General features: G+C 39.4%; 1 protein-coding gene across 1 annotated transcript in view; it reads left to right on the top strand.

Moving 5' to 3' along the window:
• Positions 1-19,031, top strand: part of LOC103177885 (protein unc-13 homolog B) — a 304,211-nt gene that overhangs the window by 252,465 nt on the left and 32,715 nt on the right. Inside the window, exons 27-34 of the mRNA XM_042335427.1 lie at positions 4,890-5,016; positions 5,840-5,936; positions 6,754-6,897; positions 9,115-9,192; positions 9,655-9,732; positions 14,089-14,177; positions 14,994-15,146; positions 17,090-17,213. Coding sequence (XP_042191361.1) covers positions 4,890-5,016; positions 5,840-5,936; positions 6,754-6,897; positions 9,115-9,192; positions 9,655-9,732; positions 14,089-14,177; positions 14,994-15,146; positions 17,090-17,213 — 890 coding nt within the window. The remainder of the gene's footprint in view (positions 1-4,889; positions 5,017-5,839; positions 5,937-6,753; positions 6,898-9,114; positions 9,193-9,654; positions 9,733-14,088; positions 14,178-14,993; positions 15,147-17,089; positions 17,214-19,031) is intronic.

Below are 19,031 nucleotides of genomic sequence, written 5' to 3'. Positions count from 1 at the left end.
CAAAATCCTCGTCTTCACTTTCAAGGACCTCCACGGCCTTGCCCCCTCCTACATCTCTGACCTGCTGGACCCCCCCCCCCCCCATCAACCTGTCCACTCCCTCCACTCAGCAGGCTCCAGCATGCTCCAGGTCTCCCACCCAACCTGCTCTACCATCGGCAGCCGGACTTTCAGCCTCTCTGCCCCACCCTTTGGAACTCCATCCGAAGTCACTTTGCCTTGCTCCCTCCCTTGCCCCCTTCAAGGCACAACTCAAGACCCTCCTTTTCGACTGTTCCTTTAGCTGCCTTCCCTCCCTCATCCCAATCATGCCCCCCCCTCGCTCAGGTCCGGATCCCCGACTGTTCAGCACCAATTATCTGCTTTATTGATATTTTCTGTTCAATGCTATTTATTGTTACTTGTGCTTGCCTTTCTCACCTCATTTCCTTTATCTTTACATTTTACTATGTTTCATCTTTTGTTCCCTGCATTCGTGTCTGTTCATTCCTTAAGCCCCAGCTGTGTTTCGTATTCGCAAAGTGTTCTTCTACGGTGGTAAGATATACACTTTCCTCCACATTATCCTTTTTCATTGTAGCTCCTGCCTTCGAAGTAGATCTATGGAATGGATTTAGCTACTAAAATGCAAAAAAAATCTAGCAACCCAGAGTGCTATAGTCATAATCTCCTTTAATTAGAAAACTAGACATCATCTGTGACTTCCCTACTTAACTGGAGATCTTATACGTTCATAGCAATTACTAGTGTCTTGCAGCAGAGAGTATGTGTTCTAGTTCTAATTTACTGTGTTTTAATTCACTTCAAATAATTAAAAAATAATTCAGTTTACCTCAGTTATTGAAATGTGAAGTCCAGGTATATGGTTCCATCTATTTTCGATTGTGGCCATTGTGAGCAAGGTAACATTGTAGAGTATTTCTATTCCTGTGCACTGTTGTTTTTCATTCAGTCTAGTGTGATCTTGATTGTACAGTCCGATAGGGATATAAGACTTGTTATCCAAAAGTTGGCTTATCTTTGTATACCCATTTATTTATGTCAGTGTTCAGTTCAAGATCAGCTTTCTTGCTGAGCTGTGCTGCTCCCAGACAGTTCCTGGTGACCTCTGTCCAATTAGCGAAGGCTCAAACCTGCACTTGTCAAATTATCAAATGACCGAGTATTGACTATCCTCTTTTAGGGGAGGAAGTAAGAAGGGTCTCCAGGATCTGAGCTGTATAAATGCAAGTTGTTGTTGGTTGCAGGATTTTTCCCACTCAGCTCCTGTTTACCCAGCAAGCAATAGCCCTAATGGATAGGGTGGTCAGTGGGAAACATGCCATACAGTGTCTTAATGGCAAGTTAAGTGGTTTTAGCTGGTTAAATTCAAGTATTATACAAACACACAATTTTGGGCCAACAAGTCTTAGCTGTTGCCAACCTGCATCTAATACATTCCAGATTTAGTTAACTATGATGCTTCCCTCCAGGGAGAGAATGTACATTTCATTCCTGTCACAGGGAACTTGCCATGTGTGGTGGCATATAAGTGGAACTCAGTCTGGTTTATAAACTCTTAAGCATGGCGCTGGGTTTCTGCATGTATCAGTTATCCACCTGAGCAAAAAAAATCAGCTTCCTAATCTAAACAATTTTGGTTTAAAAGCAGACCGCTTCATTGGGTGCACAGTTTAAACTGCCTTTTTCTCAGTAAATTCTCAGAATTTTCTCAGGATTCACTGTGAAATGTAGTGATTGTGTGTTTTGTCGGTGCTGTTAGTTCCTGGTTAACAGTTGAAACCAAAAACTCTGACTATGCTTATCAAAGAATTCATCTTTGGATTTAATTATTGAGAATCCAGTGCACTGAATAATTACCAATAGCGAATAAGTTGGATTAGTTGACTGCTTGAGAAAGAGCTGCTGGTTTGTTTTCTTAATTGCCATCTTAAATGTTGCTTCATATTGAAATTTCGGGGAAAGATTAATCATTTAAAACAAAAGGGTCATGTGTCGGCACACTGAAACTTGTCTCGGCTTTATGATTCTAATTTCTAGGTAATGTCTCATTTAACGTCCACACTGTAATTGCCTAATTGCAAAGGAACCCGGGCTCATCTTGCATAGATATTAAGTTAAATTGAGACTGAGATTCTCACATGTTCAGTTCATACTTGTTAATCATTTAATCACCCATCCCTGGTGATATATTTAGCTCATCTAAATTTAGTATTGCTTGCTCAAGATAGTTATCCACCATCTACAGGTTTCAACATTTAAAAATAAATGATGTGCTATAATTCATCACACAATGGTAACTTGGAATTGCTAGCTTAATTTCCAGAGTAGAAAAAGAGCTGTAATTCATGAATCCAGCAGCTAATGAGTGATATATATTCAGCAATGCACTAAAATGAGCGAGAAGATAAATTTATTCCATAAATATTTGTACTGTTGATAGTATGCAAATATACTTAGCACCATTCATCACAAGATTTGTGACCAACTTGTGATTATCTTCTTTGGGGTAAGTAAATAGGGTCTCCAGGAGCTGAACTGGTTCACAAGATTAGATTAGTTTGGCGCATCTCATTTCATCCTTCCAGAATATCCACCCTTTTTCTGGTTCAATCTTATGATTTACTTGTAACAATGGAGACATTATTTATGCTCTCTTTCATCATTGGTCCAGGCTTCAAGGGATGAGAGGAAATGTGATAAAATTGAAGGGAAAAATTCTAGAGGAGGGGAATTTCTGTGGGAATGTGTGATGTGTAAATTAGAATTATACCTCCTCAAAATGTTTTTGATATTGGAGGTATAAAACTACTGAAAAATCTGTAGTCTGATTCAACATGCTGTTTGGCGAAGATATGTTTTCATAAAATGCAAAATTAAAATAAATTTAAAAAGGAGGCTGAATATGCAAGTAATATATTGGTAGGTGTATGTATTGCCACCTATAGACAATCTGTAGATACTTTTATATAAAATATATTTATTATGCTGACTATTAAACTGTTTTGCATAAATAGGACTTAACATATTGTAAGCACTGCTTTGCATTCTGGAAATTCAAATGGTCCATCCTAATGTGTGGTTTGATAACGATGGGCCAAATGGCTGCCTTTTGTGCTATAAAGTTTATTCTAATGATCATTTCTCCCGTAGCAGTATAAGAAATAACCAATTCAATATGTATTTGTATGACACTGGATATTTATGTGTGTTTAACGTGCAACTATTCTAGCCATAATAACCAAGGCTGTCCATTCAGTATTGCAAATACTGCATAATTAGGTTTGGGTACCATTACTGTTATAATGAGTACATATGAGTGAAAAGACTAGGTGGGTAATGCTACTACAATTATAGTTTAATTGTGGGAATTAAGACCCAAGCAGCAGATTCTTGACTGTGACATGTATAAAAGTTGGAACGTATCAAGGCAACGTGTCTGAAATATAATATTTCAGTAGATCTGAAATGTGTCACAGTTTCACTCTTTAAATTGATTTAATTCATACAACATGCTATATCCTGACTTTTGACCTACTGGGTCCATTATTTATCTCCTAAATAATCATGAAAGTAACAAGCTTAAATTAATCCATTTTATCCCTGTAAAGTATTAACTATTTTGCAGACTTGCATAAGGACCGTCTCTAATTCTGTTAAAGAAGGTTTCCGCAAGGAAGTGCCTCCGCACCTCAGACACTGACAGCATCAGCATCCATGGATGCACACTCCACCTCACCAAGCCAGTCAGGAACCTAAGCATCTTGTTCAATCCTCAACTGTCCTTTCTCCCCCACATCTGTACCATGACCCGCTCTGCCTTCCCCAACCTCCGCAACATTGCCCGACCCCACCACTGCCTCACTCCTCAGGCCCCTGAAGCCCTCATACATGACTTCATTATATCTAGGCTCGACTATGCCAACACCCTACTTGTCGGCCTTCCCAACGTTTCCCTCCACAAGCTGCAGATCATCCAGAACTCTGCAACTCATGTCCTCTCCTGCACCAGGGTCCGTGACCCCATTACTCCCACCCTCGCCCGGCTCCTTTGGCTCCCCATCCCTCAGAGGATCGAGTTCAAAATTCTCGTCCTCACCTGGCTTCCCATCACACAGAGAATAAAGTTCAAGATCCTGGTCTTCACCTTCAAGGCCGTCCATGGACTTGCCCCCTCCTACCTCTCCGACCTGCTAACCCCTTAGCAACCTGTCCGCTCCCTCCATTCAGCAGGCTCCGGCCTGCTCCATGTCCCCTGCCTAGCCCCCCCCCCCCCCCCCCACATCGACGATTGGGCCTACAGCCTCTCTGCCCCCACCCTTTGAAACTACATCCCACTTTCCCTTCGCCTTGCTCCCTCCCTTGCCTCTTTAAAGGCGCCTCAAGACCTTCCTCTTTGACCGTGCGTTCGGCCACCCTCTCTGCCCTCCACGCTCCCTAATCCCAATCCTTCCCCCCACCTCCCCAACCCCACTCGAGCCCTAATTCCTGACTATTCAGCGCCTTGGCATGTCCTCCTGATGTGAAAGGCACTTTTTAATTAAATTTTGTTATCTATTGTATTGTTTCCATTTAAATGTAGATTAACCAATTGCACCATGTTGATATTAAATGTACAATCCATCTTAATGTTCTCATAATCTGATGATTGTTTTAACTAATTTATAAATCTATAAATGCACTGCGGAGAATTAATATAATCTTGGTTGCTTTTCATGAAATGCTGTATTAATTTCTTGCTCGTATTTTAATCCTTCATTTTAATAATTCATTTAATGATTCTGTTCTAGTTTTCACAATGAATAGCATGATACAAAGAAGATGGGTATGAGGACAATATACATGTAATTACTGGTTAAAATGTGGCCTTTTTATGTCTTTGTCCTCAGAGCATGAGAAGCAAAGACTGTGTAAAAGTGCGGACTACATGAATTTGCACTTCAAAGTGAAATGGCTTTATAATGAATATGTCCAAGATCTTCCAGCTATCAAAGGCACTGTGCCTGAATATCCATCGTAAGTGTTCTTAAGACTAATAATGACACCTAGAAGAAACGCATTAAGGAGTCCATTTAATAGCCTCCTATAATAGAAGTGTGCATCTGTGGAGCAGAGAAAAAAACACATGGATAATGTATGACAGCAACAAAAGATTAAGTTCCATTATACTCTTCATTACGGGAAAAAAAATCAAATTATTTTCCACTTGACTATATGTTAAAGCATATACTGTATATAAACTGCAGAAAAAAAGTGCAGTGCTTATAAGGACACATTTGGAGTTGAGGTGCAGATCAGCCATGGTCTAATAGAATCGAGGAACAGGTTTGAGGGGCTGAATGGCCTATTCCTGTTTCCATATTCCTACAAGGTTTGATAATAGGTGAAAACATTGTTTAAAAAAAATCCTGAAATTATAACCCATTTATTAAATTATCTCTTTTCCATGCTGCGTGAATTGTAGCTGAATTTAGGTTTTCTTTGAAGGAAAGAAGAGTAAAATGAGATAAATAGAAGGATACATTATCTGGTGTGTTTTAATGCCAGGCAGTTTTAATGATTGACAATATTAGGATTTAGTATGAAAATCTATAATTTGTTAATGAGCTTCAGCAATAATATATGCCTGCAATATCGTGTAAGCACACCACATTATTTTCATCATTATTCTGGGCAGAGAGAGCCATGCAGACTACATCTCCAACAGTGTAACATTTTTGTTGGTGTTCATTGTGTTTTTGCTCAATTTATTTGGTTGCCAGGTAGTAATATCAACTCAGCTTGATATGATCTGCTGTTTCCTTGCATATTAATGCTGACAGTATCTCCTTTGATATAGATGGTTTGAACAGTTTGTAATGCAGTGGTTGGATGAAAATGAGGAGGTTTCACTGGAGTTCTTACATGGAGCTCTTGAAAGAGATAAAAAGGATGGGGTATGTATTCAACAGATTAGACTTGTTCACTATTCTTTATTTGAGGCAAAATTATGTTAAACAAAAAGAGAATTTGGCATAGAAATTCTGATGTGAATTCAACCTCAAAGACTTCTTGTTGGAAACCTTTGATGTGTCTTGAACATACAATCTCAATGCTTTACGCAGTATCAAAGAATAAGATGCTGAGCCCTGTGTTATGTACATGGTAATTCTTAGCCTGGGAATCCAAGTACCTTTGTTTCCTTTCTGTAATGCTGCACACCTCAAGCCATCCTCATAACTGGCCTTGATGAAAGATCGCTCTTTTTCCTGCTGGGAGCCAATGCAGTGTACTATTCCAAAGGGAAGAAGGAGAAAGCACGGTGCTGCTTCAGCAAAAGTGTTTCCATGAAGCATATTGTAAAAAAGATGGAAATTCAGTTTGTTTTCTAATTTAATTGGGCGCCAATTCTAGAAAACTAAGTAACCTGATACGTCACAAGAAGGTGATTTGCCTTTGACTTAACTATGCTAAAAGAACATCACAAGTCACCAGAACAATAAATCTAAATTCATGTTGGGCCACAAAACTGAACTTAAGTGATTGTAAAACAATACAATTCCTATTACTTTTTTTAAAAAATAATAACTTTGGGACTGGGAGGTGGATCACAATGATGGTTTCCTTTCCTGTAAATTTCTGTGTTCTGGTAAGAGTAATCAATTTGTGCAGCTAGTAAAACAATAATTTTCATCAGGCACTTGGCTTTTTGTTGTTGAAGTGTATGTTTTCCAGTGTTGAGCTGTTTTGATTGACTCACTGTTGTACCCACAGTTTCAGCAAACCTCGGAGCATGCTCTGTTCTCCTGCTCGGTGGTGGATGTATTCACACAATTAAATCAGAGCTTCGAGATCATCAAGAAACTCGAATGTCCTGATCCAGTTATTGTTGCTCATTACATGAGAAGGTTTGCTAAGGTAGGCACTCCTTCCCAAGCGTTTCACAAGCTGAGGCATCAGTTTTTAGCTTCAACGTTATACCAGCTACAAATTGTCAGTATTTTACAGCTCTTGTAAGGTAGGGCAGATGGAAATTAATGCAAATTGAGACAAAATGTCAAGTAGTTTGGGATCAGCTAACTCAGCATCAACCGTGTGACCTTCTAGTTCATATAGAACAAGTCACAAAACGATTGCTGTTGACTGTTTAGTCATTTTTGTGAATGTCCTGGCAGTAAATTAAGAGCCACATACATTAGTGGAAGCTTGAACAAGGGCAGAAAAAATCAGAGTAAATAAGTTAAAATTGTTTTTGGGAAGGTTTTTTTTCAATTGTATTTTCCGTCCTTTTTGTTTCAAAGACTGTTTATGCTCTCTCAGACTGTGGATTTTCAGTCTGAGAAAGATTTGGCTGAAGAATTCCTCTCCAGACCTCCATAATACCTCGACTTCAAGATCCTCACGCTTGCCTTCAAATCCCTCCACTCCTCTACACCCACCTACCTCTCTGACCACCTCTCTCCTCACAACAGTGTCCGTTGCCTTCGCTCCACCGGGTCTGCCCTCCTCCTTGTTCCCCGAATCCTCCGCTCCACCATCAGCGGCCATGCCTTCAGCCACTATGCTCCGAGGCTCTGGAACTCCCTTCCTCACTCCCTTCACCTCGCCCCCTTTCTTCCTATTTTCAGGTCTTGGCTGAAGACCTTTCTTTTCGACCGCGCCTTTGGTCACCTTCCTCCTCATCCCCCTGACTCCGCCCTGGGATCCGTTACTGTGAAGCGTTCTGAGAGGGCGCTATATAAATCCAAGTTGCTGTTGTAATACATTTCTATTAGCATGATTCCACTTGCCACTATTTAAGTTTGACAGCGTGCACTTAAAATATTAAATGTGATTATTATTATTAAAATTGAAAAATACCATTATAAACACTTGTGTTAATCACTACACTCAACAACGAGTGGATTTCAATCCCTGTATCCATTTGTTATCAAGTCCCAACAGAGCTGTGCTTGAGTTGACCATTGGTTTGATATTCTGTTCCTGCAGAGAAGCAGCTATGTCTGCAAGCACAGCCTTACTATGGTGGGATTGAGATCAGAAACTCAACATAGCTCAAGACCTAGGTTCATCAGCTCTACACTGCCTCAATGTGTCATGAGCCTTTCAATACACAATCATGTTTCAGTTCAAGATTATGTGGTGTTTAAGTTGGGTATCCAGAGGTAATTAGATACATTCATTTGATCATCTCACATGACCCAGAATAATTGGAATCTATTTTGAAAAGTAATTAAATTTTCCCAGCCCAATTTCAGGCCCAGAGTGGCATGTTTCATATAACACTCTATTCACAATCATTTCCTTTATAATCATGTGATTGCAGTACGCTAAAACAGATTTCTTAAAACATGGTTTAGATTGGTAACAGAACAATAGAAGCATGTTATATTGATGATGCATTGTGAATTTTGTCGCATTTGCCTGCATAACATACACTATTAAATCAGATTATTTTTTAAATTAAAAACACATTCCAAATCATCATCCCTTCGATTTGAATGATTAGTTAATGTTCCTCTGTCTTGTCCCTTAAACTCTGGAACTCTATCTCGCAATCCCTTTGCCTCACCCCCTCTCTTGCCTCCTTCAAGATCCGTCTAAGCGCTCTGAGACACAGTCCGACGTGGAGGGCACTATATAAATCCAAGTTGTTGTTGTTATCTAAAGTCCTTCTTCGACAGTGCCTTTGGCCACCCTCCCACCCCCACTCTGCTCTCCACCATTTCTGACCCTAAATCCCAGCTTGTGTCCCAAATCCCTGAGTGTCCAGCATCCTGGGATGTCTTTCCGATGTGAAGGGCGCTATACAAGTGTAATTTGTTGTTGTTGTAATGCAGGTGGCCATAAAGGGACCATCTCCACCATTATTTCAAAGAACTTTTTGCTAGTTTATATTCCTTCCACACCCAGATTGACCTGTAATGTAAATGAATTGGCTGCTCACCTAGTGTACAATAGTTATAACACTCAATTCATTTCTAACTGAGCCCATGGTGAAATGTTTAGGAATGTACTTGTGACATGAAAAGCACTATATAAATGGTAAGTGCTTTTTATTGTACATTGCTCCCGACTGACCCATTGCAGAAATGATGGACAATTCATCAGATTCGCTTTTTCTCCTTTTGATAGACAATGGGCAAAGTGTTGCTGCAGTACGCTGACATTATCACCAAGAATTTTCAGTCCTACTGCTCCAAGGAGACGCTGGTAACTACTGTTTCTTCAATTAAATAATTCTTCACTACATTTCAGGTTTTTTCAATAGCATTTCACTTCAGAACTCACACAGTAAATGAGGTTAACATTGTCTTGTCCAAGTTTTATTGTATAGAATAGAAACAAGATTTCTAAGTATAACATTTTTCAGAATTTTATTTCAGTCTTCCAGTGATGATTCACGTGTCAATTTATGGTAATATTTAGAATGTTACAATAGATTAAAAAGTTATTAAATTGATGTTCATTTTTGAAGTGTCATATTATCCAGTTAAGTTTTGAAGTTTTTTTATTGCTATACAATACTGAGCAGAATAAATATTAACTGAGTACAGTTTGAGCCATTAAAGCACTAATTCATATGTTGCTACATAACACTGAATGTTGATTTGATCTTAAAAAAAATTGAACTTTTTGAGTTAACGATTCATATTTGTGCTTCATTTCCTCCAGCCTTGCATTCTGATGAACAATGTACAACAACTGAGAGTTCAGCTGGAGAAGATGTTTGAAGCCATGGGTGGGAAAGAGGTGAGATTCAATTCACTCATTTCTTCACTATGGAAACCAGTTTTTGATGATGCTGCAAAGTATTTGGGAACCTGTTGTAGCACGCTTCAATAGAGATCTGCCTCACTTAGAGTGTGGGTCTCCTGTAGATCTGTGCTAACTGGAAGCCCAGTATACCGAGCTTCTGATGCTGATGAGCATATTCAGTTATTAAAGAGTGTCTCATTTCCTGGGAGCACACAACATGTGGGAAGTGGCATCAGTGTGGACCAAGCAACTGGAAGTTTAACCCTTCTGGTTGTCATTTTTGCATGCTTTTGTACAACTGGAGTCCTTGAACGTAGTGGTTAGAGCACTCACCTCACAAGCGAGAGAACCCGGGTTCAATTCTCAGGCGCGTCTCAACAACGCGATAGGGCGCCATATTGAATACAAGGATTATTATTTTTATAACTTGTTTGGTTAGACAGTGGACCAAGACAACCACAATTTCCACCATGATTTTAAACCCCTGAGAAATAAGAGCACATTGTAACACAAACTTCAGAATACAGCACTTCACTTGCAAAATTAGCATTGCTGACGAGCCATGGGATCAGCAAAATCAATAGGATTAGCAGTGAGCTTTGATGATGGGAGAGTGTAGGTCCATTTTCACCATGAAGGCCTGAACATTTAAAAACAATTCCTACATGGAACTGCAAGTTGTGTTTATATAGCACCTTTCACGTAGGGAGCACTGCGTTTTCTTTTGGATGAGATGGTAAAAGACGTTGTGTTTTAAAGAATGCATTCATTCATTCATTGTGGAGTCCTGTAGCTCAGTGGTTAGAGCACTCGCTTTGCAAGTGAGAGACCTGAGTTCAATTCCAGGCAGAGGGCGAAACCTTGGGCAAGTTTCCTTACTCCACACGCCTAATAATAATTCCTCCAAAAAACCAAAAACAATAATTAAATTGGTCATTTCCAATCTACGACTGTTTGTGGGACATTGCTGTGCGCAATTGGCTGCCGCGTTCGCCCACAAATATACAGTCAATTCACTTTACAGTGTGTTCTGTGAAGCGCTTTGGGACGTCCTCCTGACGTGAAAAGCGCTATATCAAATGCAAGGATTATTATTATTATTATTATCAGCAAATTATTGAACAAATTCAATAATTACGTATTTCTTATTGAGAAATTGGTAAAGAAATAGTGCAAATGAGGCCTCAACTTTCCTTTCTCCCCCATATCCGTGCCATGACACCCTCTGCCTTCCCCCACCTACGCAACATTGCCCGACTCCGCCACTGCCTCACCCCTCAGGCCGCCAAAACCCTCATGCATGCATTCATCAACTCAAGGTTCGAATACGGAAACTCCCTCCTTGTCGGCCTCCCCGACTCTTCCCTCCACAAGCTACAGATCATCTAGAACTCTGCAGCTCATGTCCTCTCCCGCACCAGGCTCCGTGATCCCATCATCCCCACCTTCGCCCGGCTCCACTGCTCCCCATCCCTCAGAGGATAGAGCTCAAAATACTCGTCTTCACTTTCAAGGACCTCCACGGCCTCGCCTCCTCCTATATCTCTGACCTGCTGACCCCTCCCATCAACCTGTCCACTCCCTCCGCTCAGCAGGCTCCGGCATGCTCCAGGTCTCCCACCCTACCATCGGAGGCCGGACTTTCAGCCTCTCTGCCTCCACTCTTTGGACCCCCATCCCACAATCCCTTCGCCTTGCTCTCTCCCTTGCTCCCTTCAAGGCACAACTCAAGAACCTCCTTTTTGACCATGCCTTCAGCCACCTTCCTACCCTCTCTGCGCTCCCTCATCCCAACCCTGGTCCCCACGCTTGGGTCCTGATCCCTGATTGTTCAGCGCCTTAGGACATCCTCCCGATATGAAAGGTGCTTTACAAATGTAATTTTGTTGTTGTTTCCACTCAATTGAGAAAGCAGGATTTAAAAAAAAATGCTTTGGATATTTTAAAATCCGAGAGTAAGGAAAAATTCATATCATTTGTACCGTGGTACTGAGATCTGTCACTAACTTTATTGATGTGAAATTTCAGGAATTTAATTAACTTTTTAATGTCTGCAAACCCAGACCTGGATAAATTAGCAAAAACAAATAATAAAAAGGACAGAAAACAAATAAGCAAAAAAAAGGATGGGTAGCACAGTTTAACGGCAATTACAAAATTGGATTTATATATAGTCTTTCACATCAAGAGGGCGTTCCAAAATGCTGGACAGTTGAGAGTTTGCACCTGAGCTGTGGGTTGGATTATGGCAGGTAGGGGGCAAGGGGTTGGGAGTGGGAATATGACTGAAGGCACGGTCAAAGAGTAAGGTCTTGAGATGTATCATGAAGAAGACGAGGAAAGGGGCTAGACAAAGGGAATCCAGGATGGGGGCAGAAAGACTGAATGTCTGACCACCAATGGTGGGGGTGGTGGGGGACATGAAGCAGGCCAGTGCCCACCAAGCGGGGGAAGCGGGTGGATTGGTAAGGTTTTAGCAGGTCACAGAGGTAGGGCAAGATTGTAGAACATAAGAACATAAGAATTAGGAGCAGGAGCCATTTGGCCCCTCGAGCCTGCCCCGCCATTCAATAAGATCATGGCTGATCTATTCTAACTCCACCTACCCACCTTATCCCCATATTCCTTAATCCCTTTATCCACAAGAAAGAGGGATTTAAAAGTGAGGATGAGGATCTTGAATCCATTTCTGGGGGATGGGGAGCCATTTTTATTTTAATTTGCTTTGTATTTTGTGAGCTAGCTGGGATTCATATTACAGAAATAAAGCAATCTTGATGTTTGAATACCTTTTATTGCGACAATGAATTTTCAGCATTGATGTGAAAATCATAGACCTGCTAGCAGTCAGAGGCATAGATAACCCACACATAAAATACACTTCTGAGAAATGTTTCAGTAAAATAAAAGTGACGTTATTACCCTTGGAGCTGTGCTAAATAACTTTTTACAGCAAAATAAAGCTTGTCATCATTATTCTTAAGACTTGCAGCAAATTATTAAACTTCAAGCACTCTTGCTCCCAATAGCAATTGATGACCTACTTTACAGTGCCACTGATTTTTGCTGATTAAAGATTGCAGTTGTATGTCTGCAATTTTTACACCTTGGTGAAAATGAAGAAGCAATTGGAACAACAACCTACACATTCCATAATAGGTAGTCTTCTCAGTTGGATGATTAAGTAGATTCTTTTTACAGAGATTTGTTAATATGTGATAATAATTATCCTTGATTTTAGTATATCATGTCTCTTAAATACCTCAGAATGTTTCTGTAAAATGTAGTGACTGTGTATTTGTAGGCAAACATAGAAGCCAATTTGTGCATAGCGATATCCCGATGTGAAAGGCACTATACAAATCAAAACTGAACAATCAAACTGTACACTGGGTCTTTAACATCCACTTGAACAGGCAGACGGGAACCTCGTTTTTTAAGTTTTATCTGAAGGACAGCACTTCTGACAATGAGCGCTCTCCAGCATTGCATTAGAGTGTCCAACAACAACAAAATTACATTTAAAGAGCGCCTTTCAAGTCGGGAGGACATCCCAAAGCACTGAACAGTCAGGTGTCGGAGCCCAAGCATGGGCGAGGGGTGCCGTAGAGGTGAGGGAAGGCAGAGAGGTGGGAGGGAGACCAAAGGCACGGTCGAAGAGAAGGGTCTTGAGACCGGCCTTAAAGGAGGCAAGGGAGGAAGCGAGGCGAGGGGACCGGACCGTTGGATGGAGTTCCAGAGTGTGGGGGCAGAGAGGCTGAAAGCCCGGCCACCGATTTTAGGGCGGGTCAGGCGGGAGACATGGAGTAGGCTGGAGCCCGCTGAACGGAGAGAGCGGGCAGGTTAGTAGGGAGTCCACTTAGACTATGAGCTCAAAGTCCAGATGTGAGGTTTGTTAAAGACTCCCAATAAAAGCATTTGATGCTTTATCGGTAACTTCTTCATAAAAAGAAGTCTATAAGTATCTGTTTGAGAACAGAATTGGAGGTCGCAGGAATATGTTCAAACTGAAATGATAAGATACTTCATGAAATGTATTAACATCTGTGTTTCAAGGTTTGGGAGAGGAAGGACTATTAACAAATGTGGGAGGAGTTCAAAAGGATTTGATGGACCAAATGGTTTTCTTCTTCCAAGCTTACTTACATTCATATATGAATCTAAGTCATGTTATTTGAGGGGAACATTTTTTTCACTCATCATGGAAGAGCTTCTTCCCATCCCTGGTCCAGTGCTTATTTTCAATGCCTTTAATTTTAATATTCTTCAAATAGGTGTCTACATTTTGGTATCATTAGAAATGTATTGCTAGACAGTTATACTAACTTGGAGCTTTATCTTTTATTACAGCTGGATCCTGAGGCGAGTGGCACGTTAAAAGAGCTGCAAGTGAAATTGAACAATGTTCTGGATGAACTCAGTGATGTGTTTGGTGTTAGGTAAGCAATCTTTAACTCTTGACTATTTTTACCTGTCTGCCTATCTCAAAACGCATGTCCTCCTGACTTAAAGGCACAAATGAAATGTAAATTGCATTGCATTTCCACAGCGTTTAAATTTGTTTACATTTGTTTTTCTTGTGTTGCTTTCAAAATTAAAAACTGATTTAATTATTCACTTCAGCAACGGATAAAATGGAATAAAAATTCCCTTTTATATGTAAATCGAAACAAATTCAATATAAAATCAACAGAACTGCTTTTCCTCTATGTGTGTTATGATTGGTTTCACATTGACTGAGAACAGTATGCGTAAGTGGGATCAGAGCAGAGAGTGGTATTAAGAGATAGATTTCTAGTGGGAATCCAGCACGGCACAGACACAGTGGTCTGAACAGCTTCCTGTCCTAAAATGTAATTGATTATATGAACATTTTAAAGAATAATTAAAGAAATGAATAGTATTCTATTTATTTAGCCAAAGGTTTTTCTGAATCCCAATCGATAATTTATAAGGGAATTGCATGAGTGTTTGAAGAAAAACAAGAGCGCAAGGAAAGAGCAAGAAATTGTAATTCGAATGTTAGTTCCCATGGAGGAAGTTGCATAATTGTAGGATTGATTGGCTGAATGACCTCTTATGCATTAATTTTGATGATTTATTTCTGTAAAACACAGATTTGTTATTGTTTCTGATAATCTCTTGATAGTCGTGGTTTGTCCAAGCTTCCGAATAGCGGCTTTCAGGGACCTTTTGATTAACTTTTGACCATTCCAATCCTTTCATGGAACGGTGCTTATTTTGTTACTCTGTAGCTTCCAGCCTCGTCTTGATGAATGTGTGAAACAGATGGGAGATATCCTGAGCCAGGTCAAAGGCACTGGAAATGTACCGGCTACAGCTCGTAACAGTGTAGCTCAGGATGCTGACAATGTGCTTGGACCATTAATGGACTTCCTGGATGGCAAGTGAGTAGTGAGGAGTAAAGCAGGCCAGATATTTCATAGATATTTCCAACCAGTGACTATACCATTTTTTGATAATTATGTTCTGCTCTTTAGAAAAATACACTTTACAGGGAATCCTGTGAAGTACTTTCAAAGTATGTTCTTTGCTTCTTTGCAGTAAACACTGTAGCTCAGCAAGCAAGACACCTGGGTTCAATTCCAGGCAGGGTGAAACCTTGGGCAAGTTTCCTTACTCCACACGCCTAATAATAATCCCTCCAAAACAATAATAAATTGGTCATTTTCAATCCACGACTGTTTGTGGAACACTGCTGTGCGCAATTGGCTGCAGCGTTTCACCCACAAATATATGGTCAATTCACTTTTCAGCATATTCTGTGAAGCGCTTTGAGACGTCTAGAAGACGTGAAAAGCGCTATATCAAATGCAAGTATTATTATAATTTTCCTGATGTGAAAGGTGCTATAAAACAAATGCAGATATTGTTATTGTTTATGAATAATAACTTAACTTGGCAATTTTTGGAACTTTTTTTCAATGTACATTGGTTCCATCAAAGAGGAACTGTCACTTTCTGAAAAGAGAACAACCTTGAATCATTTTAACTGTGATTGATGTCTTTAACATAAAGAGGAGAATTGACAAAATAGATAATGAGATTCACTCTAGTGGAGGGATCCAGAACAAGGGGACGTATTCTTACAAATGGAGATCAAGTGATATGATGTGAGATTAGAAGATAATTCTTCATGTATACAGTTGTGAAAAATATGGAAAGTACAGACTTGCCCAAAGACTTTAGATGCAGAATTGATTGGAGCGTTTAAAAGGGAGATGGATAGATATATGGAAAGTAAGCATCTTAAGGGATATGGAGGAACGGTAGGGAAATTGGATTATTAATATTAATAATAATTGATACAGCACCTTATCACATTGTTGAGACGTTTCACAGGCGCTTCACAGAATATTCTGTAAAGTGGATTGACTGTATATGTTTTAAGTCATTGAATTTCTTTTAAAAATTGCTAAAGTTCAATAATAGTAATGCTCCTTTAAGAACTTTTTTACTATAGTTTTTGCTATTTCAATATTTTTATCTTTCCTTTAATTCTTTCTTTGTAAAGGTTTTCGATGTTAATGCAATTCAGTAGTTTTCACATTTGGCATATCAGTCTGCATCCCACTCTTTAGAACAGATGATATTTAATTTAGCTGCCGTGGATTCTCTTTCATTTAAATCATTACTTGAGGCAAGTGAATGTTCACAGGTAAAGCTTCCAAGTGAATAAAACTGAACTTTCTCCCTGGCCTTCGGAAGCCATGAAATGAAAACTCTGGAACATCATGTAGCTCTGATTTAATTTAAAATTCCACAGGTCCGGGGAAATGGTATTTTATCAGCTCTGTCTAGTTTTCCTGATATCCTTTGATCCTGTTTTTAACCAAATGTTAGGCTAAAATTATGGTCCAAGTTTCACCTCGTGCCTTTTGCAGCATTGGACGTGAATATAATTTTCTCATTATAATCACGCATCCCAAAGACTCCACAGGTAAAGCTGACCAGAATGTCAGCTCATTAGTGTGCAATTCCTTTTAAAGCAGTGGATCAATGTAGTCACATAATCTATACTGAATCAGTTCTTTCACCTCTGGGAGAGAGGAAGACAAGAGTACTTTCCTGCAGCACAAATGTGGGTCACATTACCTAACATCCAACAGAAGTGTTACGGCCATTGATTAGTTCTGACCCAGATCTTACATCACTCTTGAAGCAAAACGTTTTAGAGGTGGGAAGGTGAAGAAACCGAATAAAATTAAGACAAGTAATATTTTTAATCATATTGGTTTTCTGTAAATGTCTTTTACTGCAGTCTGCTTCATCCAGCAGATGGAAAATCAATTTCAACTGATTTACTGAATGTAACCTTTTTGCTTTGCAGTCTGACATTATTTGCTAAAGTCTGTGAAAAGACTGTGCTGAAGAGAGTTCTCAAGGAACTGTGGAAGATTGTAGTTAACACAATAGAAAAGACGATTGTGTTGCCTCCCCTAATTGATCAATCGGTGAGTAGCTTCAGTCGTTTTTCACAAAGGATTTTAATATTTGCAACTGAAAAACTGCATTGCTATCATGATGTTTAAATGTTTTCCAGTATCATCCTTGTTCCTAAACCTGATTAGTTGGTGCTGATAATCTGTGCACAGACAGGTAAACGTCAACCTAGAATAATGGAGTGCAGAAGCCATATACCATGGCTTAGGTCTATGGCTCATAAAATAGTGTCAGCTGTTAGACTACTAGTGAAGTCTGTTATCAAACCCCAAAAAGAAATTAGTGTTGAGCAGTTTAGATCAACACGTTGGTAGATTTTATGCTAGTTTTAATTTTTGTGAGAAAATAGTTCTTAATGTGTGTTTTAAAATTGAATTGAAATTTGGAACAGCTTAGAAAAACAATATCCTGCAGTCTCTTGAAGGTTTGAGCTAATAAAAGGAGTTTCTCATTCAATGACTGTGAACTCAAGGCTATTACATTTACGAACAAGCCAGAGTCATTCTCTAATTGTTCTACTGACTTGCAAACTGCTGCCATGTTTTAAGAGGAAGCAAAATGTTTATTCAAACTGGTGTTCAAATTCAGTGTTTGAATGTTTGGTTCTGTGGAGTGTAAGACACAATTCTAAATAATAGATATTTTAACCACATAAATAAATTGTACTCTTTACAACATAACTTAAACATTAAGTAAAGTAAAAGTAAAAAAAAATTCTAGAAAGATGCTTCTGTGTAATGCATTTTAGCGCCTCCTTGGAAATTACAGCAATCTAACATTTGACACTGATGACACCAATAGTAGAGAGAATGATGGGCATATTAGACTGAGTATATAATATAATAATAATAATCCTTGCATTTGATATAGCGATTTTCACATCTTCTAGATGTCTCAAAGCACTTCACAGAATATGCTGTAAAGTGAATTGACTGTATATTTGTTGGCGAAACGCAGCAGCCAATTGCGCACAGCAGTGTCCCACAAATGGTCGTGGATTGAAAATGACCAATTTATTATTGTTTTGTTTTGGAGGGATTATTATTAGGCTCTGTGTGGAGTAAGGAAACTTGCCCAAAGTTTCACTCTGCCTGGAATTGAATCCAGGTATCTCGCTTGCAAGGCAAGTGCTCTGACCACTGAGTTACAAGGCCGATTAAGAAAATAATGAATTGTTTCACACAGGTACAGGGCTGGGCTATATCGTGCAATTTCTTGAAACATGGTTCTTTAAACTCAAGAGTTAGATTCAATTCCAGCCCACTTACAGCTAAGCTTTCCTGCCTGCCAATAAGAACAGACTAGTAATTTAATTATTCCCAATCCAGCTATTTTTGGTTCAAGTCCACACCACCAAATTACTCTTCTATGGTAAATCTAACCACCAAATTGGTAGTTCCATTCAAAAGACTGACAAGCATAAGCAACCAGCATGCACTAAACTGGGAAGTAGATGATTATTTATAGTATAACTAGTAGTCTGTTTTGATGAACACCCTTAAGATGATATCTTTGGAAGCAGAATGAATATATTATGACTGGCATAAGCTCGGGACTTATTTTGGACAGTATATAAACTTTTTAACCTTCTGTGCAGTTCTTTCAATTGGTCTGATTTACCCCAGTGGTTACAAAAGTATACATTGCCATTGTGTAATCTAATTTGTTCTAGCAAGTGACAGTTTCAGTGTGGCTGTAATATCTGTTTGCTGGAATTGGTGATGAAGTTTATTGAGTAATTGTTCCCAGGATGACAATTCAAGAGAAAGAGTAGACAGGAATTCAATGTTTATGAGCTATTTTATAACTATTGAAATTTAGCCCTCTGG

This window comes from Callorhinchus milii, unplaced genomic scaffold, assembly GCF_018977255.1.
Source record: "Callorhinchus milii isolate IMCB2004 unplaced genomic scaffold, IMCB_Cmil_1.0 Scaffold1, whole genome shotgun sequence".
NCBI classification, from domain to species: Eukaryota; Metazoa; Chordata; class Chondrichthyes; order Chimaeriformes; family Callorhinchidae; genus Callorhinchus; species Callorhinchus milii.
Note: the sequence above shows the minus strand (reverse complement) of the source record. Positions and strands in the feature narration are given on the sequence as shown.